Below are 26,679 nucleotides of genomic sequence, written 5' to 3'. Positions count from 1 at the left end.
AAAACGTGTGGGAGCCTATCAAGTTCTGTTTGGTCAATATGCCATACACGCTTCTGTTGTTGTTCAAGACAAAACGTAGTGAAAAATTGCCCTTTATGCAGCAAATTCGCTGGTATCACTTACTTTGGAAACTATTTGCAGAGGATGCAATCTCGTAGTTTGTCACCACTCGGCTTGTGGCGCGTTGTCTTTCGATGGGAATCTAATAGCAAGCTTTTTGCACAATCATTCAGAACTTGAAATTTGCAATCGAATTTGTTTTTCATGAATGGACGTTTTGTACTAAAATACGTCGAAAATTTGTTACTCTAAAATTATAATCCAGTTAAAAAGCAGTGTATTCTTGTGTATTTTCAGCAACGATGTCTATCTTTTCCTGTAAATTTGTGAAAGCGTCCACGAAACAGTTCTCTGATCCTGAAGCTTTGTGATAAAGCTGCAAACCATTGCAATTGTTCATATGATTCTAAATTTGAAAACACTTTGGCTGTAAAATCGGTTTATGATTGGATGAGAAATGGCTTCGGCCTTTAATGGTTTTTAGATTTGTGTCCACAAATTGTCATCTTTTGTTCCGTTTCATTTGCCGGTTAGCGACATGGCCGAAGTAGTGTTTGTGGCATTTACAGTGATGCAATACAACCTAGTGTTGTGTCAACATCAACGAGGTAACACTCTTTGATCTTTGTAAAAGTATTTTTCTTGCTAATATCAACTTGTTTTTTTGCCAAACATCTTTAATTGAATTGCCTCACCTTGTACGCTCCGGCAAATATATGTATATGTTTGTTTACACTAACCACACCGTAGCTCACTTCTCAAACGCTCATTATTTTGGTGTTTTTCTTGTTTGTTTTTGGACAGGAAGCCGGCTTGTGTTTTGGTTTGTCATTATTGGTAGTGCCTTTGTGAATTTGAAGTGTTCGTAACTTCACCAAAATGTGTGTTGGAATTTATCTACAATTTCATCATTTTTTTTGGATGCTGCAAATATTTTGTGCTTTATTGCCATCTTTGTTGTCTAGCCATAGGCATCAAAACTACCACCACTGTTACCCTCAAATTAGATTGGCGACTGTGATTCACGACGCATTTTGCACAAAGCTTTGAACTACAATGTATTATGCAGAACAGGATAATTTAATACAGAAGTTTTTTTAAGATGTTAACACGATTTCACATCCGTCGTGAGAAACTTTAAATTCTTTTCATGCAAATGTATCACTTTCTGTTCTACTAGCAGTATTTTTGTGCCGAATAATGAAACCATTGTTGCAAGCGTCGCTTTGTGGCTTTGTGTCTTGGCTGGTCACGCCGAACTGCAGTTATGCGATGGTTTAAAAATAGTCTAACCTGCTTTTTGAAACAAGCTATACGAGGTTTTAGCATGACATTTTTGTTTTGAGAGGCGAGTTTACTAAATGCATCGTTAGTTTTGATTAAATTTAAATGCTATAAAAGGCTGATGGGATGGTTCAAAGCAAAAAGGTTGTGACAAATTTTGAAGTTGTGTTTACTAGCTTAAGCATCATATCACTTAAACAATTAACTAGCTTAGTAACTTGAATAAAGAAGTTTTTATTGTTTTATCATTTCATTATTTCTTAATTGACTCTTCCAAATGTTTAAAAAGCTCACAACTTTGCTGTATTTTTACTGAAACATCTTTTCTGCTGCAGTGCGACGTTGAATCGACAAATAAATTGATTCGTGACTCATTCTTCGGTAATATTTGATTCTGGGTAGTCATTTTCAACGCAATTGGGAATTCATCAGAGGTTTACTTTTATTAAACCGATATTTTTCGCTGCCTTATCGCAACAGGTTTATCTAAAATTACACATTTCCGCAAACGTTCTCAGTAGCTCCCGCGATTAACAATGACCGCTATTGTGTGAAATTTGCCTTTTTCTTACATCACTTATCATTTTTCCTTCGAGTTTTGATTTGAGGTTTTGCTACGAAATCTTACCAAGTGGCTGTTGTGTATTCGCCTTCACCTGAAAAGTAGCGTGCTGGGAAGTGACATTTTCGTTTTACAATAAATATGTTATTTCAGCTAAGTTTTGATAGTAACAGGTGAACTGTATAGGATTTTAAAGTTCACACTCACAAATTTACGTAACACCTTCCTTGCGCTGAAACCTACCCAAGTCGACTTTAAGCTTGTGTGAAGTGCCTAGCAAGTGCCAAAAACTGGACTAGCCCTAAGTACGGTACTATACAAAATTGTGCAAAAACAATTCAATTGCAATGGAAGAAGATTTGAATGCTTGATTAACGTTTCTAAAGCATCATTATCGGGAAACTGCTTTACATGTTGCCATGTTTACATTTTGCAATCCCCTTTCTGACTTTGTATGATTATGTTGAAGCACAATGATGCATCATCGTTAGATTTGGAGGCTTCATTTTTTGTTTGAACTTTGTTAATCGCTTCTTGTGCGTTATTGAACTTACTTGAGCTGAAACAAAGGCTTCAAAGTGGTCAGCCAACCGTTCAAAATAAGCACTTGGCTTTCTCAGTGTTGGTTTACCTGGACCATCCCAGCCAATACCAACCTTTTGAACTTCCGTCAACGCTTGGACGAACTTAGAAGATCTTGAGCACTAATCTTTGTCATCTTTCATCGGAGGTCCTCTTCAAGAACCCTTTATACTTGCCCTTTAATTTTTTTTATAAGTTTTTATCGAAATGAAAAGATGTGGTGGGGTCTTATATTGAAGTACCACGACGATTGCTCATCTGGTATCTTCAAATTAATAATGTTTTTCGCTTTGATTTCTTCAACTGTCTTGAAGTTTGTAATGCAGCCAAGACTACTTCAATCTTGGTGTGGTTTTGGCTGGCGATGAATCAAAAAGTTAAAAGAAAACGGACATATCGTAAAATTCTGGGTCTGACTCGAGAGTTACGTGTAGAATTGGCATAAATCAACAGCATACCTGCTTATTTGGAGAATTGTAGAAAACCATCTGACTGTCCACGAACATTCCTGTCGGCATTTACCAAAATTATTAAAGGAAATTTTAAACATTTTTCTGCAAACACTGATCAACCACACGTTGATGTATGCTTTGGTGTTATTTCAACAAAGCAAGAACAGGTGCAACCTCGGAACAGTTGAAGTCGTTCTGGACCACTAGCTTCGAGGCAGCCGAACAAGGATTTAAGATTTGTTTCTCCGTGACTGTCTTTTTAAACTTTCGTAATAAATAACGAATATAAAAAAATAGAAACGATTGATGCCTCAGACAAATTGGTCTAAATTGAATCCCGCTTTGCAAAAGCGCGACCATTTATGTCTCATCAATCACATTTCTCTAACCTCGATTTGATACGCGCTTGTCTCTGACGATGCCTTGAAAATATCAATTCCACATCAGGAAAATGTAACTCAATTTCACAGTTGTGACAACGTAAAACAACCCCGAAATGGCTTGTAACGCAAGCTCTCACCCATCCAAAAAAGCAGTTCTTATTACATTGGTTCAATGTGTGAAGGCATTAAATCAATGTAAAAAAGGACTAATTTTCTGGTTGGGCGTACACATGCTTTGCAGCCCACGCTACAAAATGAATCGTTGCAATAAAATTTGTAGTCATTACGTAATGATTTCAGAGTGCTCGAACGTGGAATCCACCTACCTGTGTGGCATCGCTGCATGATTCACCGTGACCGTGAGATTAACCACGACGACTTTTCAGCCTTGTAACATGCACGCTGTTCAAGATTGAACCGGCATTTAATTTAAAAACATTGAAATTCTTTTAGTTTTAAAATTCTGCGCAATATTTTTTTTCGAATTTGAGTTTCAGTTTACATTAATTATATTACTGCAGCATGGTTCTTTGTAAGATGAGTTTAGCAGTATCGCTTCGAGATAATATAATGTGTTTTTTTACAATTTTTGATGATAATCATCAAATATTATTTTGCAGCACTTAATGTCACTCATTATACAATATAGTGTTAAAGAGTATTTCACCTGACTTTAAATTAATGATATGTGTATTTTGGACTTTTGATATTATTATGTAGTTCATGGCCTAATAAAAATTGCTAATAGGCCCAAAATTGGGCCACGGCCCACAGTTTACCGATCACTGCTGTACAATATAAGCACCAAGCTTTGACTTGTGCATTGTTGGCAAAACATCGTCAGCCGACCGACCCTGTTTGCTTGGTAAAGCGCTGAGGGCAACGCAAATCTGCGATGGATACAGCGCGCTGTAAAACACGCATCATTATTCTTCAGATTTAGATTGATGACGTGTGCTGACATTGCTGTAAACATTTTTGTTGTATTTTCGTCACTGGAAAAAAGCACAGATATAAAAATGAATGAAATTCTTGGCAAATATTTTGCACTTCCACCCAACCTCCTTTTCTTGCACTCCAAACTAATTTTCCTTTTCTCTTTTGTCGTCTTCCGCAATGCTGAATGCAAATCTAATCGCATTTACACCACTTAATCACTTTCCCATGGTTGTCAACTGCAGAAGCCATTTTGTCGCCACAACGTATTGGAACCGTTTTATTTATTTTTTCATTTTAATTAGCCCTTGCTGCGTGTTACAGTTCATCAAAAGCAGTCTGAATACTGAAAAGCTTGGGTGTTCATCAGAACAATTCTCGTTTCTAGCACTAGTTACAACGTTCATCTGCCGCCAGATGAACGTTGCAAGTTGCAACTAGTGCAAGAAACGAAAAACAGTCCGTTGTCGTTTCATATTCTCCGCAGTGGCTTCATTTCCAGCCCGAAAATTAGTTCTATTATACCTATATTCGATGAATGCATACGTTGAATCAATGTAAAAACAAACCGATCTGCCGACTGGGATTTACCGCGCCTTCTCAAGCCCATCCAATCATTCGCCGGTTGTGCTGATGAATGTACAAGTACAGTTGGTAGTTTGTTGATGCAAACCGCAATCAACCAATGACGTAATCACGCACAACCGGGTTAGATCAATGCCAAGCAGATTAAGCCAGCGAGTTTTTGGTTTGGCTGAGAGAAAAACTTGTGAGAACGCACGTACCACCACCTCTTGAAATGTTGTTGACACTTTGTATTTCATCACCACCAATTTCTTTTCAAACATTTTAACTTCTTTTCTAATTATTCTTGTTATTTCCAATTGAAGCGCTTTGTACAAAAAAATGACATGTCGAAAATGTTGTCAGTAACAAGACATTAAAATGCTATTAAAATGCAGTGTATTCTTTGGACTGCCCCAAAACTTATTGTATTATCATAGGTCACGTGATAGATTTATCACCTGATGGAAGTGCCAAAAAATTAGAAATGTGACATCTCAAATTTCGAAACCAGCAGCACATCGCCTTTTCGCGCCAAGAACTTCAATTAATTGCGTCTATTGTCGTACATCCTGTTGTTGTTTTCTTGTCCTTTGGGTTCACTTTTTTGTACGTACAAAATTGTCGTGCATATGGTTCGTCACAAGAAACCTGACGTGATGTCACAGCAAAATAAGAAAAATACTTGTGCATAGAAGATGACGTAATCACTTGGTGCTCGAATGCGCCTCGTACTTGAGTGGGATTGAAATGTTTAACAGCAAATGGAAGACGGGCACAAAAATAGCTTTCCTTTATACATATTTACGTAATTTTTAATGTTTCCATCAAAACATAGTCGGTATTAACAACAAAAATACACTCTGTGTGGTGGTTGCTGCGGCACAGGAAGAACTAATCCCGAGGTTCAAATTTGTACTGGCAGCCTCACCAAACATGTTAGCCAATTAAAGCTTTTCAATTTTGTGTTTATAACTAAATGACGTTGATTTGAAAAGAAAATTGAAAACATTGATGCCTACAACTTTAGTTATATCGTGTATTTACTCAGTTTGGTGTTAATGGCTGCTATGCCGGCTGTGGTGAACTGCATTGGTAGTTGCGTTTCGTTGCAGCTCAAAGCAACTTGGGTGTTTCGTGTGGTGCAACCAACGTCAAAGGGAGATTGAAATGTAGTTTCAACAAGTCTTTGTTTAACTTTGATGAATGCGTTTTGTTTACTGGGATTACATTTCAGCATTTACGGATAAGACAGCGGGTTGTTTCAATGGCATCTTTTATTCCCTTTTTCTCTTCTAAGCTTTAAATGTTTACAATCCAAATTACGCAATACTGGATAAAGAGTTTTTTTTCTTAAGTTAGAAATAACAAAAGCGTAAATTTTTGTGGATTTGATGCCTTGTAGTTTGCTTTATTCGCGAGTAGACTTGAAATGACTCACCGAATTTTGAAAACACTACTATTATTGTGTGCTTGAAAGTAAATTTGTTTTAAATTAAACAAGTAATCGAGTTTAGCGTGGGTTGGCCTGGGAAGGACTTGGATTAGTGGTAGATAGATATCTGGATGATGTAATGGGTTAAGGCAAGCCCTTTGGTCGAATTTACCTTTCGTCTTGAGTTGCTGAAGTGGTTTCTGAACAACGATTTTAACTGGTTTAAGTGGTATTTCCGCTTTGGACAATACGCTTCAAAGATCAACGAAAATTCTTGTCCTTCTACTTAGAAAGTGACCGCTCTTGGTGAAAATTAAATGACATATTGTTCAATTTTAATATTTTGATTCGACACGCAGATTTTTAAAACGATACTTTGTTCACTTTTCTCCTTCACGATTGTTCACGACTCCGCATAATTTCTCCCAACTTGGTGACGTCATGAATCAATACATTTTTTAACGAGTTTTATCGCAGTGAAAATGGAGGAATTCTCGTAAGGGCGTGTTCGATTTTTACGTTGGAAAGAAAACAGTGACTCTACACCAATGTATAAAGCCATTGCTATACAACTCTGTTTTCCATCAAAAACTTAAGATTAAGCATACAACTTGAAATTCTCAATAGGTTCTTCAAACCCCATTCATCTTCTAATTATAGACAGATAAGAAACTTGAAAACGCATGCCGATTGTTATATATTTAAAGTCTAACAAACGCATATTTACGTAAAAGGTGCCATGTCTACACCATCGTTGTAATAAAATAAATAAATGATATGTGCAATCACTGTGGGTGCTTGCCTGAACCATCATCATGGAATTGTTTATTTTCCTCTTGCTATTGATACATTGGGCTAAATTATTATTAGAACAAGAAGTAATCATTTCCCATACAACAAAATCGGTCATTTTTACGTTGATACAGACGTCTACAACGTCTACAAACGTTGAATCAATGTAACAATGACCGATTTTGCTATCTAGGAATTGTTCGGATAAGAGGAAAAGTTGATGGATTGTCTTCCTTCAAAAACTAAAATGAAAACTTTCAATCAAAAAATTGATATCATAGCCTAATAACAAATACTCCCAGGCTTTAAATGCAAAGCAACTTACTCTAAATAAGGTTTAGAGGTAGTTTAAGAATGAGTTTACATTCTTAATTTTTCTTTGTGCTTGGGGTTAAATGTTACTCCAGCAGTGACGAACGAAGGATTTGTACTGTAATTGGTTTTTGAATTTCCGACTAACCAAATAACCGAAGATTGGTGACGTGTCGTGTTGTGTGGTTGCAGTCAAGCTTTTGTTTGCATTTCTGACACCAATTTGGGCAAATTTACACCGAAAGGCACTTTGTTTATAGTTTACCACGTCACCCTTGGCTTTGTAGTAGTCAAGCGGGCAACAAGTATACAGCGTAGGCCAATGTTGATGAACTTGTACCTGGTTTACATCCATGAAACGTCCAATAGCGCATAATCATTGTAACGTTTATGAAAGTTATCTAAGACTGGCTTGTCTTGAGATTTTTACAGCAAATAAGCAGACATGTTTACAGTCAAACACGCCCTTAGTTGAAAAACAATGCCTATCGGACAATAGATCCATTGTGGTTTGCGTGAACAAAGAAGATCGACCTATAGTTAACTTCCACGTTTATATTGCCAGATGAAACTTTTCGGAACCAATTCCTTGATTACAGTTTTGTTTTACACAAGTTGTAATATGTTCGTTTGAAGCAGAAGTTTCATGGGTTATGCTGTCCAACCACAGACTATCTTATCAGTCTTGGACTAGATTTAGCGCATGCTTCCATAAATTATCCAATATGTTTCACAAAGCTTATTTATTTTAGGTTATTTGACGTTATGTTTACTTCCATTGAAATCGTCACGGGTTTCAGCGTTGATGGTTGGTTTTTTTGAAAAAGCTTTTCACCATTAAACGATCATAAAATCGTAATTTGCAACAATCTTCTTGACCACTTTAAATAAACGCAACATTAATTCATCTCATCATGGTCGTGGCAGAAAACTAAATGGCATTCCAGGCCACTATTCTGTCATTTATGCTGTTACTTTCATTAACCATGGGCCCAATCGGCGCATTGTGTCTGCTATCATTTGTCAGTGGAGCTTTTATGTTCAAAGTAGCGTTTAAGTTCTTGGTTCAAGACAGACCGGATGGCGGTAAAGCTGTTATCAATACGTCGTTTGTGCGACAACGTTCCTGTCTAGTTTTTACAGATGGCGAAGGAAGGCTGTGTTATTGTGTTTGATTGTGCTAATGATGATAACTACAGACCCCCGTATTACCATTGTTTGCTTATTACAAAAAAATTACTAAGCAACCATTTTCGACGTCAAAATAACATTGAGAGTGTTGCTTGAATTGAAAGAAAGAATTAGACAATATTGTCGTTCAGCGGAACACAAACACGCCACTATGCTATTGGATCTGGTTGAATTGTCCGACATTTTATCGTGCTGTTTGTTCAACATGATCCTGGTATTTATAATATACAATAACTACGCTCTAGACATCGGTATGCATATCGGCAGTGAACTGTTATTGTAACTCCAGGAGAATAAACCAGGAAATAGCTTGGAAACGAAAATACATTTTCTCTGCGTTTCATAGAACGTTTGAAATGTCAAAACGTTAAGAGTAGCAGCCAGCAGGAAACAATTTGATGAATTTAGAAACTTCTATGCTTGATGTTGGTATTTCTAATTCTAAATTGTAGTAAAAAAATGCATAAAACTTCTCAGTGCATATGGTTTGATTGTTTTTATTCTTTTCTTACTACATTAGCACTATAAATTCTTCTTCTCAGGGTTTGTTTGCCAAACGATATATTTTCTTAAACCGAAGTTATCCGTGCTAAGGTCATAAGGACAAGCGCAATCTTTTGTTGCTTCGATAAGCTTAGATTAAACTAAACATACGTTTTTATTTTTCTGTCCTTTAATCATTTGTTAAATTGTCGTTTAAAGCTTACTTGGTCTCTTCATCGGCCATGTTCATGGGCAATTTGTCTTGAATCTCGCCAGCGAGGCAACACATAGTGTCAAATGTCATTTGCTATTTTCAAAGGGTCTGATTCATGGCGTAATTTGCAAACAAACCCGGAGTTTGTCGACTGCAACCAGTCGTCGAGCAATTGTCCAAAAGATTTGTTTCGATATCTGACGATAATTCTACGTAGTTGACGTAAAAGTAAGAAAATTGCGAATTCCCACTGCTGCAAAAATAATTGCGGCGTTATAACCTATTCAACTGTAACAACGTCCTTTTCTCAAAAACAACTACAGCGCGCATGTGCGAATTGCAATGGCAGCTGCCCCGAACAACCTACCGATATATTGTACTTGCGCTTTCTAGTGACCTTAATGAATTCTCACATATAAAATTCACCACTCAACATTTTGTTATATTTTTTGCAGTGACTATGTCTACATGATCAATACAACTTTCACCAAAGGTCATATCAGATACGTGGAACGTATGAAATGGGCTTCCGGGATGGAATCAGCAACAGCATGCCTAGCAATGGGAAAACAGAAGGTAAGTTTCAGTGGAACACCGAATGCAATTTAATGACATCTAACCAGATTTTGGCGATCGCTATGATGCCAAGCCTTTATTAAAATTGTTCTTCTTGTAAATCTCGTCTTTTATGTAGTGGAGAAACTCCATTCACGCTGTATCGACACGGCATTCCTTTGGTTCCAAAACCAACTGAACATTATGTTTTTAGTACGAGTGCAACAACTTCATTCGCGTCATCGAACTAATGGAGGACAATCGATTGTACGTTTGCGGCACTAACTCTTACGCCCCCCGGTGTCGACATTACTCGGTGAGATAACGAACTTCAAACTGCAAAACTATTCTTTTCACTTGCATCAGCTTCAATGTCAACCAAATGGCAACAACATTTCTTCTCACATGACAATAGCGCTAAGTAAAGTTCCATCTAGTTGTGGCTCTGGACTATGTCAATATGTTTTGTCAGCGTGGATCAACTGGTCAGATGTAACCAAACGCAGTTTAAAATCTCATCAGAATATTTCTTGTTTACCGAGCGAACTGTCTTTGAAGCTACAACGACCTTGGCCAGTGAGCTAATATCATTTTATTTATTTTACGCTGTCTTTAATAGAGAGAGAATTTTTCCTCCACTGACCCAAGTGACTACAAATCCAACTCGCAATACGATGACGAGATGGTATGCAGCAGGCTGTGCGAAGCCCCGTACAACCCGACCACTTCAAGCGCTCATCTATACACGGAAACTTGTAAGTTGTGTTTTGGAGTCAGCAATTTGATAATTTTTCCGTGTCATTTAAAGATTTTTTTTATTCCATATTGAAATGATGATTAGGAAACCATTCTCTTTTATTGTTGCAACTTTTCGCGTTTAATTTTGGGTTTATTTTGTCTGCTAAATTAACTTTAACAAGTAACTGCTGCAGCCGACTTTAGTTGAATTTAAATCATCTGCCATCTCGCCGTGGGAGGGACCAACCGGAAGAAATCGTTTTTCGTCTCGTGTCAAGTTCAACATTTGCAACCTGGCACTAACTTCGTACCCAGCTTGCAAATCAGCTTTTTTCATTGATTCAACGTCTACAGACGTTAGACAATAACCTTCGATACTTGTGAAGTACACTGTTTGAAAGTAAAATTTGTTTTCATTGCAGCAAACGGTTTCCAGCTTTTTTCCGCCGCCATCTACGATTTCATGGGGAAGAAACCGGTGCTCATGAGGAGAAACAATCCTTATGTTTACAGTGTCGAGAACTGGTTCAATGGTATGCTTCGGTTGTTTTCTTTTTCGTTTTTGATGTCTTGATTCTTTGAAATAAAGTTTAGTTGATATTACACGTTGCGAGTATGCTTTTATAAAAATCTCAACTTTTCAAAATAAACTCTTCCGCTATTTTCTTAACCAAGTCAACTTGCGGTTGCTTTCATGTGGATTGTGTTATGTTAAGTTTTTGTTTGCATGGCTTGGCTCAATAGGTCATTGACAATACAACAACACCCTCTTGTTATCATTGCAGATCCCACCTTCATCAAAATGGTTGATTCCGACGATGGAAAAATTTATTTGTTTTTCCGCGAAACCTCCACCCCCATTGAGGCTGGCACTTCTCAACAAGTAAGAAAACATTCCCAAAACTTGTCCTTTTTACATAGTTTCTACGTCCAGGGACGTCGAAGTGATGTGGAAAGAGCAATTTTTGTTCAATCCAATCTATGCACTTTGTAATTAACTGGTGTTCACGTTTTTACAACCAGCAATTATGTCGCGTTTTCGATCACTCTTATCAGCAGTAGAATCCAATGTTAAACTGTTTTCATAAGTAATGCTAAGGTGTTTTGAACAACAAAAGCGTTGCTTTTTTGTCACATTATGCGATGTGTAAAATCTCGATCACTTCAAACAACGTAAAAAAGCAAACTTTGCAGTGCATGCATTGCATTAATTACTTTTAATTTACTTTTAATTAATTACTTAATTGCATTTCTGCCATTGTTTTTATCTACCTATGTGCGAAACTGAAACGTTTTCTTCTGTTCAGACCACATACGCCCGAGTAGCTCAGATATGCAAAGACGACCAAGGGGGCAAGACAGTGCTGAGACTCCACTGGACGACTTTCCTGAAAGCCCGACTGAAGTGTGCCCTCCCGGGCTCTGCGCGAGGACCCAGCTTCACCTTCGATAATCTCACTTCTGTTTCCGACGTGACCCGTGTTTCCGGGCCGGACGGCCGAGAAATCGACGTGATCTTTGCCACGTTCACCACCCCATGGTGAGTGTTCTCGCAAAAGAAGACGTCGTTTTAATGTCTAACTACGTTGTACATTTTATGCATGCCGGAAACCTGGCATCTTTGTTTTTATGGGCAACGCATGTTTGACCAATCACTCGCTGACGTCAGAACGCAACCAATAAAGTTCTGCGTCATGACAGCGTCGCCTTCATCAAAATCAACGTTTCATAGACGTTTGTAGAAATAGCTCGGTGACTGACGTAGCATTTTAATTCACTGACTTGCATCCTCAGGGATTGGAGCGACATGTCTATGTCAGCGGTATGTGTTTACTCCATGGAATCCATAAGGAACTTATTCGAGACTGGTTCGTTTCTTGGAAAGCAGGAACTTCGTTCCCAACTTGACGACACGTAAGTGAGAACTGACGGCGAAAAAACACGCAATCTGACATCTGTTTGTGTCACTCTTGTGTAGATTTACGTTAATCTTGCTAATCGCATTTCAGTCAGCAAATCAATTTTGCAGACGACGTTGAATCAGCGTAAAAAGGCTGATTTTGCTGACATTATGTTACACAAACTTGTCACGAGGTCGGTTTCACTTCTCATTCAACCTTCAACTTTTTGCTTTCACTTCCCTGCTCAAGACATTGGGTTCTTGCTTTTGTCAACGTTTCACAACATTGAAACGACGTTAAAATACCAACTTTGCTGACCACGTTTCTAGCTATCACGTTGAGAACAAACAACAAACTTTAACATCGTGTGTGAAACTATTGCTGACACTGTTCACCAGTGATAACTAAACATTGACACAGAGCCAACATTCAGTTGATGCTACTTTTGCAGGCCAACTTTACACAAAGCGGTACCGGTTTCTCCTCGCAGAGTCCCAGATCCTCGGCCTGGAAGGTACGTACAAGGACGTAGCTGTTGAACTGTTATCCTCAATTTGATTTGATTTATTGAATTGAAAGTGAGAGTATTGAATCTTCTACCTAATAAGTTTGCTTAGTGCTAACCGAAGACTCTTTTTAAGCACTACGTGTTTATATTGATTTGACCCCGACCATTCACTTTCTCGGCCACCTAAGGCATATTAGGCTTACTGGGTATTGCCAAAATGACGATTGTAATTATAGTTTTGCTATGAAATCAAAGACGCTTCACATGAAAACGAATAACCATCTTCGTGTGCTTTCAACGTTACTATAACGAATTGTTTTGTTAATATCAAAACATGGATCCCAAAATGTCTTCTGTGAAAAAGCATGTGTAAAAACGATGATGTATGTGCAGATGCTCCGGTCCAAGCTCCACAGCAAATGACAACACACTGTCTTTCGCCAAAGACCACTTCCTCATGCATGACCCGGTCATGCCTTTTGACGGACAGCCTGTCTACATTGGCGAGACCGGGTGAGTGAAAATGAATTTAAGGTTCAAACAAATATGTGCTGTGCCTGTCAATCTGGCGAAATATGGTGGTCAAGTGAGAATGACAGAGCTACGGTTTGGAAGTGTTGCAAATCGTGTAGGAATGTTCAGTTTTTTATTGAAATAACTAAGAAAACCTGATTGAAGCTTGAAATTCTAGAAGGGTTTCCTTACATTTTGCACAGTAATGACTACCGCATCTCGATATTTTTTGTTCAAACAGAACAAAAATGATTCACACCAATAAATCTGCTTGTTTTTTTTGCTTGCTACTGTGCATAGGTCACCTCCTAACTGTTTGAATTAGAACTTAACACATTGTTTCATAACGATTTTTAGCTTATGGTTCTACCGTATTTAGTTAAACCCTACTGCGTTTCTTAATGAAAAAATTTTACCTATTCCAACTTTTATTTGAAACTCCACTTCCAGCCTTCGTGCGACTCAACTAACTGTGGACAAAAACGCTGGAGATGGTTCAGTCCCATTGGTCTACGTTGGAACGGAGGATGGAAGAGTTCTTCGACTTCGTCCCAGACTGGAATTTGATTCGGTAAGTCGTTGTTCTATCTTCACCTGTTCTTTTCCATGCGATAACATTTTCTAACCCTGCTAGCAAAACTTCCCATTTCTTTACCAGCTTACGAACATCTAGCGACGATCTACAAAGGGAACTTTTGCGGGCTCTAGGAATGCATTTGCCAGCTTATCAACTGCCACTGTTAATATTTCAAGCTACTAATTTTGTTGTTTATGCCTGATTGCCTGGGCTTTATATCAGACTTTCCAGGCGATACTGCCAACTGTTAATAAAAAAAACATTTTTGTAATTACCTTTTTGAGTCGTTGAAAGCACCGTTTGGGTTGTACTTTATTTTGTGAAAATTGTTTTGCAGGGCCCTAAAGCTTTATTGCTTGAAGAGAAGCGAGTTGCTAAGGAGAAGAAGTGCGCTTCTGGTAGCATGCAATGCGGTGTCTTGGCTCTTCATGTTTCTCGACCTACAAGCAGCAATCAACCAGATTCATCCAGTTCAAACTTGATCTCACCGTCTTCCTTGTTCGTCGTCTTTACTGACAGACTCGTGCAACTTCCTCTTTCTGGTTGCGGGCAATACGTCAGCGATGCGTAAGTAGAAAGTGTTGTAACCTTGAGAGTTTACATAAATGTCAAAAAGTTGATATTTTTATACGAACTTCTTTTTTAACTTGTCGTTACTAGCGGCTACTCGTTTAGGGGCGATGCTTTACCATTATCTTTCAGGACGATGTTTTAGTTTGACATGTTCAAATCGGGGTAAACATGAATCAGAATACACGTTTCAATTTGATTTGGACTCTCAGACAATACAAATGTAGGTTTAAGTGCGCAAATGAAATAGCTATCGTCAAAGTAACCTTAACAGCCACTTTAAACTGTAATCAGATCTTTAGAAGCTTCTGGAAGGTTTTGGAAGCTTTTTCCGAATATTAGTTTAAAACAATTGAGCTGTTCGAACGAGGATTAAACCTTGTTGTGTATTTCCAGCAAATCCTGTGTCAGCATAATAACTCGCATCCTGAGTTGAAATAAACCAAAAAATGATACCGCAGATAAGCAAACATTCCAAGAACCATATAATTATTGTTTTTCTTGACTGCTTTTCCGGCAAAAATTTGATGTTTTTGTCATCTAATTTTACATTTGTTTTGATGAATGTCCGGCCACTTGAAATACACACTTAACTTTCCAGATGCTGTAATGTTGACCCGGACTGCGGATGGCTTGATGAGAAATGCGTTGCGCGGACTGCCCGAAATAGGTGGGTTTCCGATTTGTTAATTGCCACTGAATGTGGGCTATTTCCTGTGTAATTACTTGCTACGTCGAATAAATTACCATTTGTTTCTCCACTAAATCTTATCCATTGTTCTTTCACAGCCGACAACTTTCCGCGATTTCAAATATGGCGAAGATACCCACTAATTGCCAAGTTCCACTTGAATCTAGTAAGTCATATATAAAGATACAAGACTTGTGCATTTTTAACCAGGTGCTGCTCATGCTTTCAACTGAAGTGCTTTTCTATTCAATGCGTTTTCCTATGAGAAATCAATAGTGTCAAGTCTTGTCAACTCAAGTGCTGGGAAGTGGCGTTACATAGTATACCGCACCTACCAACGTTATATCGCTTTGGTTTAATTGTTCTCAAGTGATGCTGCATTAATTTCAAACCATTTTGGTATACCGCTTGAAGAAACATTTACTTAAACGTGCTGGAAATACAGACCAACTCAGGTCTATACTTTTCTTTTTGCATCGCAAACCCTTTTTTTGCTTTTGGGATTAAATTGCATGCATCATATTTCTATGCCCAGCATGTGGGGTTCATTTGTCGCTTAGCTTTACAAAATATCATGGACTACTTTGAGCAGAACAGGCAAAAATGAACCCCTCTGTGGGAAAGATGTCTTTGGGAAAAGTTTTCGTAGTGAAACCTTGTTGTTATTTTCATCACTGCGGCTGAATTTTAAAATGCATGATTGGTTACATTGCAATAGTGTTAGACGAACAGACGATCAGTTGATCAACAGCTTCATTGTTTTAATGTTGAATTAAAAAAAAAACAAATTGACGTAAAAGGTTGCTTCCATATTGCATGCTGCATGTTATGGTGGACCAGGCAGCAAAAGGCCTAGCAGTATCTTGAAGAAACAGCACTGTTGAAATATGCTTATTCATAGGAAAAGTTTTCTGATTGCACTTTTCAACGCTCTGCTGATTGTGTGGCAACAAAAAACGTCTCACGTGCTTATTTTATTTGCGCGTTTTGAGTCCTAAGTCAGTTCAACAATTTTTGTTGTCGTTTTTTTGTTCTGCTTCGGTTGGCGCTGCACTTGCTTTGTCAGAAGCATTGTTGAAGCCGCCCAACTGTATGTTGAATCAATGCGAAATTTTGAACTTACCAAGTACCAACTAGGTAATTGATTCGGCATCTTGTTGGATCACTGCTCGATTTGTGATACAGTTGCCGCATCGGCACGAGGTTCTTTCAAGCAGTTGCGATGTATTCATGGAATGGACAACTAAGATTGTCGTATCAAAGTGAAAGAGCTGATAATCGTACTTTAAAACTGATTTGTTTCAGTAAATGCCAACTTCATAACCGTTGGTGATAAATCAGCACATTGTTATCCCTGCATTATTTTTTGATTCTTTCCGATCCATGTTGCTGCAATGCCTGGCAAACAATCAGATCCTAAAGCAGAGTGTCTTTGTCCAGCGAACGCCGAGCGCTTAGATTGATTTTGACAGTTACTTGTCTCTTTTGAGCTATGCTAGTTGGGTCTTCACTGCCTGTTCTGCTTCAACCCGGTGCCGCCTTCTTATAAACAAAGCACCAGGTATGCACTAACAATCTTGCTAACTCAGTTCTAGGCTTACTGAAGCGGGAAAATGGGCAAACGTTGTTGGCACGGCGATGCATTGGATCAATCTTTCAATCACTTTTGAAGCAAAACACTTCTCAAAACATTAACACCTGACCATTTATTTTTTCACGATTTCGACAGAAACGTGAAATCTCCATAGCTTAGTATTGACCCATTTCCTGTTGGCACCGTTTTGCTCATTTTGGATCGTGATCTTGTCTGTTGCTGTAATTTTACACTGTAGAGAAGAGCTATGCCAAGCATGCAAAATCGCACTTTACTCAAACTGTGAGGCTTACAAAAAGCCGAATATGCAATCAGTGAAGTGAAAGAGGCAAATAGTGTCACGTATGAAATAGCACAGAGTTTGTTATTAGCTGTCTGTCAGATGTCTTATCGATGTTAGTTATAGACAGATAAAACCAATCAACCACACGGCATTTAACATAATACATATTAAAGTAAACATAAACTATAAACTTTAGTTTTTAGCTTATGTTGGTTGCTTGGTTTTATCTGTCTATGGTTGAAGAAAGTCACCTCTTTACCAAAATTGTATGTTAGTTATATTTAGCAAAACTATCTGTCACATCATACTCAAATTATTCCAATGAGATGCTTAATCGGTAGCGTTTTTATTTAATTCGTCAATGCATGCTGTTTATTTTCCATCTCTTCGACAAGCCGAATTTGTTACTTCTCGACAATTGACATGTTCGGCTTCTGGGTGAGGTGATGGCATCATCTTATTTTTGGTGAACAATTTTCTGATAGTTTCTAGCATGGCGTGAAAGAGAATTTTTCAGCGAGTACTCATGAAAGTGCAATCATACTATATGACTTAACAATAGATGCGAACACCAGAAAAAGAAACATCATCTTTGCAAGGCTAGAAAACTTCAACCAGGAAAGGCAAGAGAAAGTAACAGTGCAGAGAGAGTATGTATTTGCAGCAACAGGAGTTTATTTCAATTGCTGAAATTGCATGTTTGGTCTTAGCTAGACTTTCACCTTTGACAGCTTTTTCGTGCGGTTATTAATCCAAACTAATACTAAAAATCAACGTTGGCATTACAATTTTTATCTGTTTCTGCCATATTCACTTTTTTCAATTCATGAAAAGTTTAAGATTCATTTTTTCGTTTCAGAATCGTGCACTTTGGATGAAACGGATCCTTTAATGCAAGAGGCCTTGTGTGGCAACTACTGCGCACAATCTTCCACCCCAACGCGTGGTTGCGTTGCTAATCAGCGTCAAGGCCAGCACGGACAGATCGCTCTAGGACGATCAGCTGTACGAACATCAGACAAACAGATTAACGATCAGCCCGATCTCTTCACGTTATGTGCAAACAAAAATGCGAAAGCAAGACGGGGAACGGAGGAGTCTGAAATTACCGATCTTTTCACAGAACGCGTTCTGCCATTGGTGTCTGATGATTTCCGAGCAACATTGAAAACTCTTCAATCCGAACAGCGGCTGGCCCTCATGGAGCAGTTACAGGAAGCTTTAGCGACGACAACCAGGTTGGTCTTGCGAAATCACAAGAAAGAATATTGTCTACCGTCTCTTTCAGTCAATAGTTTGACTCACACTTATCCTATTTTGTTACGCGAGATTGAAGAATGGCACAGCATTGCCTTGAAGAAAATGACCCACGAAGGACTTCAACACGCTTGCTGGGAAGAACATAACCCCGAACCTTGCCCCACAAGGATCAGTTTTAGCACGTCTTTCCCTCCAACTTTATGGGAGCCCTTTACCAATCTAGTGCAAGAGTTTGGGGCCATTTGTGACCCTCTTCCATCATCCGCATCAACTGAGGCCTATTCAGTGGGCTGTGACTCAGTTCCAGGACTTCTTGCTTGTAATGAACGACAGCACTCGAACAATCCACTTTGCCAACCCAAACGATGCCGTTTCAACAAGTATGCCGTTGATGTCAAAGCTTTTTTTCGTCACGTCAACGACAGTCGTCGATTTCTGGCTACCGACAAGGGCTTGGAGCCGCTTTGGAAACCTGTGAACAAAACGTGGTCGGCCACTGAGTCTATCAAAGGTCATTTGGAACTTTTAGTGAACGATAACACTGAGAATCCGCAATATTTTGAAATGCAATATATTCCCGCTACCGAAAAAATCAAGGTTACATTCTTCTACGTTCCAGTAAGAGAATGTAGTTGGAATGACAGGTCCTGTGGTGGCATCACCCAAGAATGCAACCCTAGGTTAGAGAATGGCTTGAGAGGTTGGTTTCGGTCCATCATGACAGCAGTGAAACCCACCTCTAAGAGATGTCTCAAGCAAGTGAAAAAGTCAAAACCCAAAAACCGTGTTCCTCCAACTGATCGTCAGCAAAGCAGAAAACGTCGATCCTTGTCGAACATCGCAGACAACCAGATCCATCAGATCATTCCACCTCGCTGTCGCTTTGTGAGAAAGACTACAAGGCTTCCATCAGGATTATGGGATGACTTGGTTCGACGAGCTCAGAGTAGTGGAGGAATTTACTCAGACATCCACGAGCGCATTGAGTTCTTTTCCCGAGAAGACATCAAGGTCTTTTTCGACAATCACTGCTCGACCGAGCCAAGGGACGAGAAACTTGAAAACTTGGGTCGAACTTTTACCAAGAAGAGAAAAAGAATTCAAGTGGAAATAGTTGCTTCTCGAGAAATGCCATTCGTTATTGAAAAGCAATCATCCAACAAGGTGAAGCTCAAATACTTCACTCACATAGTCAAATAACTCTTCATTGTTGTGGTTGTTCCTCGTCAAAAATAAGACATCAATATAGCATTCACTGACTAAACATGGTTTTAACTGATGAAAACAAGAAGTTAATAAACTGAAATTACATATTGTACCAACGTCAATATTGTCATGTTTTATTTGCGCCGTTTTATATTATTTATTTTTTTGCTAAGTTCTGATCACTTAAACGGTGTTGATGATGATACGCTGTCTAATGTTATTTTTACGTTCTTTTCTTGTTTGTGCCACTGTGAATTTGTTCTGGTGCAGAATAATTAGACTTTGCATTGTTCTTTGGCGTAGTGTTATAACAAGTCCTGACTTTCCGGCAAAGACGACTTGTCGAGAGGTTTGATACACTTTTTTCAAGTAATCATGTATCTGTAAGAACCAGCATTCGCCAATAAACTTTCAAGCAATTAATTAATAGTTGACTGTGTGTGCCTATGTTAATGTACTTTGTTTCATGGGTTATCCAGCAAACAAATCAGTCGTTTTTAGCGTGTGCAGGCGTTAAATTAAAGAACTGATTTGCTGGCTCGGTAGATGTAATGATATAGAATTCAACCTTCCCTGGTGGCTGCAAAAATGTTACACAAAGCTGCAAGTTTCTGTTACAACTCACCATGTTCATTGTTCACTACTAAATACTTTAGTTGCCATCGAATTGTTTTACAAGCAATCAGTTTTCCAACACCATTTTCGTATTTCCAACTGCCTGACACAAAGTAGGAAACCTATCAGGTTGAAATTGTTATCAAACTTTGTTTCAGCGAAGTTTTTTTTCTACCTCATACTGTACAACCAAACATATTGCAGTAAAAGTTATAAGCATAGAAATAGCTTTTTTTATGAAGGAATGCGCTTGTATTTCCTAATGCATTAGAACATCCATTCAGCATCCATAACCTTCAATAAGTGTAAAGGGCTCAGTTTCAGCGTGACATTGCTTTTGTAGCACTTTTTTGTTGCAAAATTGCCGTTTGAAAATACCCGTTGATTGTCTTGTTTCGTCACAAAGCAGTGATCGCGTTTTTTGTACAAACTTTTGTGATGTGTCAAATTGTGATTTGTTGCAGTTTTGTTGATTCGACGAAACATTTACTGAAAAACTGACGTTTATTTGTAACCCAAGCAAGCTGGCTTGCCACAAGTTATTGTATATTCTTATTTTTTGTTTTGACATCGTTTATTCGTTTACTCTCTTCCATGTTACATGATGTTTACAAATAAAACTTTGCTCCCACTTTTCTTCCAACTTTGCAAAATGCCTCTTGGTCAATGGTCAGCAAAATACACTCGATATTCATAACATCTGCAGACGTTACTTCAAACTTGAAAGGTAATCTTGCTGCTAACCTCGCTGGTGAGAAGCTACCAGCTTTTTTGTATTTTTGCTTACATTTTAACTATGTTAACAAGCACAATTAAAAGTAAAGAAAAAAAAAAAAGAATGACAGGAACAGCTTCCAGAACATTCTATGTGGTTATTTTATTATGAATCACAAAGTTACGTCGATATTTCCCCAGACAACAAAATCCGTCTTTTATACATTGATTCAACGTCAGCAGACGAAACATTTATTACAGAGGTCGAACTAATGTAAAAATGACCGCTTTTGCTGTTTGGGTTCAGATCAAATAGACATCCTAGCAAGAAGTTATTTTTTACATTGATTGAACGTCTGAAGACGTGGCCGGATTCACCTCCAAGTGCCGCAATCGCCTTCACACCCTGCCTCCTCCACGTCGATCAGTCTAACGCGTCCTCTCTTTGTCAAGCCCACCTTTCTGCTTCCTCCTCAACATGCCTTTTCCACGCTTTCTTGGGTCTTCCTTATTTTCTACGACCTTCTACTCACAACTCCAGCGCTCTTATCTTCTTAAAGCATCATCTTCATCCCTTCTCAAAACATGCCTATACCACCTCACACCATTCTCAATATATTCAAATCAATGTAAAAAATGATAATTGGCTGGGATATTACCTTTTGATCTAACATATGTGATTGATGTCACTTTTTCTTCATTGTTTTTATTTTCATTGAATCGGTTTTTAGATTCAAAACTTTTATGTCCACTTGACATCTTGTCAAGCTGACATAAAATGTTTGACTTTTTCTGCTTGTAACAACTGTAGCATTACATTCATTTTGACTTTCGCTCATTTTCAAACTGTATTTTTTTTATCACGTATGAAATACTGTATTTCACGTCTTTCACAAGGTTTTTATCGATATTGTGCTCCCATAAAATGTAAATTTTCCAAAAACTTATCTTGTTTGTGACTCACCACTTAGTCCAGTGATTGAAAGTTTGCGTCGTCTGCCAGAAACTCAGCCAAGCGACAACTCAGCTAGTTCTTTGGCCAATTCGCTTCAGCGAGTCAAAGCTGATCTAATACTGCGATGTCTTACGTGACATAGCCTCAACAAACCTTGAACTCGGTCGTGAAAGAAAAACTAAGGAGATTTAGCTTCACATGTTGAATGTTTTTCCTGCCTGCTCGCCATCATGGTTGGGTTGTGAAACTCGTTGATCCCTTTTCGTTTGATGTAAAGATATGGAATGATCAAGGATATAAATTACTTAGAAAAAATGGATACTTCGACATATGAGATTTAAAGATACCGAAAAAACAGCTTGCAGATTTTTTGCTGATTGTACTAAGCTGACTTATTCCAAGATAGATCCCACTCGTGGTCATCAAAACTGTATAAAACGCTGAACGAAACGCTCCTTTCATTAGAAATAAGAGTTTGACACTGTTTTTCGCGACATTATGCGGAAAAAGTATAGATGTTAAATGTTTATGAGAAGCTTATGCGCAATTCTGTCGGATCGAGAGACCTGTTCTATGCAAAACGTTCTTCCGCATAGAAACTGCCTATTATCGAATCATTGTTGCAACTGTCACGTTACGTGCACATACCAAGTTCATCAGCCTCATTACACCATAATGAATAATACATTACTTAGGATCTTCTTGTGGTGAACTAAGATGTGATTTATCAACCTTGTCCTGCAGTGATAAAAAATGCAGTTTTTAACAGTAACTTTGCAAAATACTCATTTTAGCTGTTTTATTTTAGCCGCTTCTAGCCATTCGAATCAGTTAACAATTCCTCATATATCTCTGAGTAAGTTGTCATCAAATGTACTATCGTAAGTGATCTGCATGCAGCTAATGACGTTACAATATACTGTATGCAGCTTAAGCTGCTTACTGATTTCAGCTTTTGAAGCACCAAGAAAGACAAATTGTTTTTATTGGTTTACTGGCATTTTGACCATGATTCGGTCTTATTCTAACCAAGAAATTGTCTCTTTACTATGATTCAACGTCTACTAACGTTAAAACAACCAGAATCGAATATAGTTGAAATACTACATTATATAAAACGAATCGTTTGGAGTAGTGTAATTCGAACAGTTCAGTAATCAAACTGTAGACAAATCAGCTCATAAAAATTTCAGCAGGTTATAAGCAGAATATGCACCGCAAGTTCCCAAACAGCAATGTAATCGTTTTTTTTACATTGATTCAACGTCTACAAACGTTTTTTTTTACAATGTGTAGACCTTGAATCAAAAAGCGACTGATTTGCTGTCTGGGTTGTTAGCTTTCGGTGCAACTCCATTTGCACCTCGATTTTTTCATCTCTTCAGCTCCTGTTCGAAATCTCATACCAGTAGTTCGTTCCAGTTCTGTCAAATTTTCCGAACCCGTTGTACTACAAGCCGGTAAGGGTTGTGTGGGTTGGGGTGTGAGTACGCTGTTGGAGCTGCTTTTATTTTCTTGTAATAGACAAATAAATGCTAAACGATTTCTTCAGGTCGATTTTCGCGACTTTGCTTTGGATATAGGTAACTAATAGTTTGCAGCAATAATTTTTTTCCTATTCTTTTTTGTGTGTTGGTTTACTAATCACGCATTTGCAATCAGCAGCGGTTTGTTGGTCTTATCAAATCTTGTTTTCATCAAAACCCTATGGCAAGTTTGTAAATCTAATACGACCTCATCACGTCTGTTACTCCTCGTATTCTACCCACACACAACCAAGGAGCTTTCTTTTTGTCAAACCGTCCATGCTCAGAGCGCCGCAACAGAAACTTAAGTTAGCAATCAAGCTAATCTTATTAATAGTAAGAGACTAGGAGATCAGTGAGTTGGCCTACAAACGGGGTAATCAACTTCCTGTCGCCATTCCTACAACATCAGATATCATTGAACAAACTTTCTTCTCTCCACAGTTTGAAGTTGTAACACCACAACCGTGATATCATTGCTAACTTATGCCATTAATTAACTTTACCGCCATTTAATTGCTTGAACCTCAAATGTCTTTCGGTATGGATTGCAATGGGGTTGAGGAGTAGTGTGGAGTCCTGGAGGAAACATTGTGTGTTTCTCCGAGATGATGACCCCCCACACAGAAAAATCTGTCACTTTTACATTGATTTATTCTCTGCAGACGTTGAATCAATGTAAAAACGACTGATTTTGCTGTCTGGGAGTGTCCCTGTCACGAGTTGATACATATACGTATTCTTAAATAAAGCAGGTGAGCTCTCCAATGGTCAAAAGATTTTTTGTGTTTTGGACCTTGCAAACATGCGTAATCTGCTTAACTTTTGCATGTTGATTGAAGCCAGTAATTATTCTTTGTAATCGGGGCTCGTACTTGTGCATTTATGATATGTGTTGCTGTTGTGTTCTCATACGTTTGAATGTTAAACTAATTTGATTGGAATTTTATGTATTCTCTTAATTATCGAAACATCACTTCCATACTGAATCACAATGCCTAGCCGAGTGGCGAGAGCCCTGACACGACACTCGAAGGGGCGCCGGTTCGACACCGCTCAAAAGCATGCGGCTGTGTCTTTGGCTGGACACATTAAGACATGCCTGAAGATGGACACGGAGATTGGCTTCCCTGCCTTCCTATCTACTCAATCTAAATCTTCAACCACAGGGCGTAAGCCTTGAACCGATACACACACACATACACCGTACCCTTTCGTGCTTTCATTCGTATTGCCTAAGTTGACCATGTGATTGTTCATGAACCAATGATCTCTGGATTACTTTAACGTCTCTTAATGTTTAATTTAAATAATAAACATACGGAGGGGTGGACTTGCACCCCCATCCACCTTTGCCAAAGTCCACAAAGCGAGGCCACGGTTTCCATTATATAATAACAACATGGGTCACTTCACTTGAAACGTCAATTTTTGCAGGAAAAAATAATGTTGATGGCGATGATGATGATGATAATGTCAATGACCAACTTCAAACTGGAAGCCTGGACGGGTACTTGGTTGCTGCAGCAGTAGCGTTCCTGTTGGGAGCACTTTTTGTCGTCTGCGTTACCTATTGCTTCCATCGGTACAGGCGCAACCACGCCACACATAAGTGAGTAGTAGGGTGGTCCAAAAAAAACTTTTTTTGTAAATGTTAATGTCTCACCCTAAAATATTGTTACCATTGATGAGAAAATGATATATGTGAATTTTCATAAAGATTGGTTGATATTTAGGGGTTGCTACCGGGGTTCAAAGTTTTGTCGTTTGCCCCCATTTTAACGTTTCGAGAGGATATGATATGATACGGTACAGTAAAAAATACGGTACAGTGCCATTGTATATTGCAATAAAAATACAGTTTAATAATTACTCTATGGTCTGTTTATAAACTCATGTGTCTGTATTACGAATTATACTAACTGGTGTACATGTACGAAATGTGCGACTTTGTATAAGGTAAAGGTGAGTCCCATACTTGAATACAAGCATCGAGGGATGAGGTTCTCATTATACTAAGCCTTCGGCACTAACGAGAGTAGGGTGGCCAGTTCCTTTCTCTCGGCCGCCTTTACTTCAGCAACTACGCCCACCCAATATATTATACCCTGGGTAGAGGTGGGCGTGGGCGGTGTTTGTCAACAACCAGTATAAGCCGGGAGTCAAACCAGGATTGCATAATTGGAAAGCGAGCGCGTCACCGCTGCGACTTTGTATACTTGTGTTTAAAATTCAGAGACTAAATTGGACATTCATTAACAGCTTTAGAATACAACAAATAAACTACATACAGGAATTATTGCGCGAGGGTCTTTCTACTGCAGTCTGGATATCGCTGACGGTGATCGGCGACGACACGCAAAAGATACTGTTTTTGTTCTTCGTCACATGTGTGTAATGTGTTGTATTCCGTGATCAACGCCACTCCACGCTCGGCAATGTCCCAACCGGGGTGCCAATTGCAATGCTCAAGGGTGCCGCGAGATATTTTAACTTTAACCCGTTAAGTGTGGAATTTATTTATTTATTTTAACTCTAATCCACAATAAGCCTTTGTTTTCTCGCCCAGGAATAACAGCGTGAAAGAGATTTTGAATCGTTGCTGTTTTTTCCATAAAAACGTTTGAAACGCATCATTATTGCCAGGTTTCATGATTTTATTTTGCGTTTCACGGCGCACAAAGTCAAATTGCAGTGATGGATTATCGGATTGTGTGACCCAGCACGATTATAAAATTGCACGATTGTTTGCGAACCACTATAAAATAGAAACTTTTGCATGGGGGATACCATACCTGCGCATACAAACACGATAGCCTACATAGCTAATCGAGAAAAGGCTAAGTTATAATTGATTTATTCTTTATACCAGTGCTCCGCAACCTTTATTTACTCACGGCACACTTAAAAACTCTTTAAAATTTTGCGGCACAATTCGGCCGACACATTTTCAAAATGTAAAAAATAACTATCATCTTTTTAATGAGATATTTGCGCTTGTTTCTTGCTTTAATAAAGTTAACAATTTGGATACAGTCATTCATTGTTTCTGTCAGCTCCCTTGTAAAATGTTTGATCATCAAGGCTTCCCTGTGTAAGCAGCAATACATAAGTTGAATGGCTGGATTTTGACGTTTTACCCATGCAGCTAAACTTCTTCCTTCGCCCACCATTGCTGAAGCACCATCTGTGCAAACGTTGATGCAGTTATTCCAATGGATAC

At 38.5% G+C, this 26,679-nt stretch overlaps 1 protein-coding gene across 2 annotated transcripts in view; it reads left to right on the top strand.

Moving 5' to 3' along the window:
• Positions 1-26,679, top strand: part of LOC145775281 (uncharacterized) — a 40,481-nt gene that overhangs the window by 6,013 nt on the left and 7,789 nt on the right. The window contains exons 3-16 of one of the 2 annotated variants that reach the window (XM_082586540.1): positions 9,706-9,826; positions 10,020-10,121; positions 10,425-10,560; positions 10,966-11,076; positions 11,329-11,426; positions 11,851-12,083; positions 12,338-12,457; positions 12,896-12,958; positions 13,346-13,465; positions 13,916-14,036; positions 14,380-14,609; positions 15,214-15,282; positions 15,402-15,469; positions 24,894-25,068. In XM_082586540.1, coding sequence (XP_082442666.1) covers positions 9,706-9,826; positions 10,020-10,121; positions 10,425-10,560; positions 10,966-11,076; positions 11,329-11,426; positions 11,851-12,083; positions 12,338-12,457; positions 12,896-12,958; positions 13,346-13,465; positions 13,916-14,036; positions 14,380-14,609; positions 15,214-15,282; positions 15,402-15,469; positions 24,894-25,068 — 1,767 coding nt within the window. Of the gene's footprint in view, positions 1-9,705; positions 9,827-10,019; positions 10,122-10,424; positions 10,561-10,965; positions 11,077-11,328; positions 11,427-11,850; positions 12,084-12,337; positions 12,458-12,895; positions 12,959-13,345; positions 13,466-13,915; positions 14,037-14,379; positions 14,610-15,213; positions 15,283-15,401; positions 15,470-18,039; positions 21,914-24,893; positions 25,069-26,679 lie in introns of those variants that run through there. The other variant, XM_082586539.1, reaches the window with a different exon arrangement.

The sequence above is a fragment of the Aplidium turbinatum genome, chromosome 8 (assembly GCF_918807975.1).
Source record: "Aplidium turbinatum chromosome 8, kaAplTurb1.1, whole genome shotgun sequence".
Lineage (NCBI taxonomy): Eukaryota > Metazoa > Chordata > Ascidiacea > Aplousobranchia > Polyclinidae > Aplidium > Aplidium turbinatum.
Note: the sequence above shows the minus strand (reverse complement) of the source record. Positions and strands in the feature narration are given on the sequence as shown.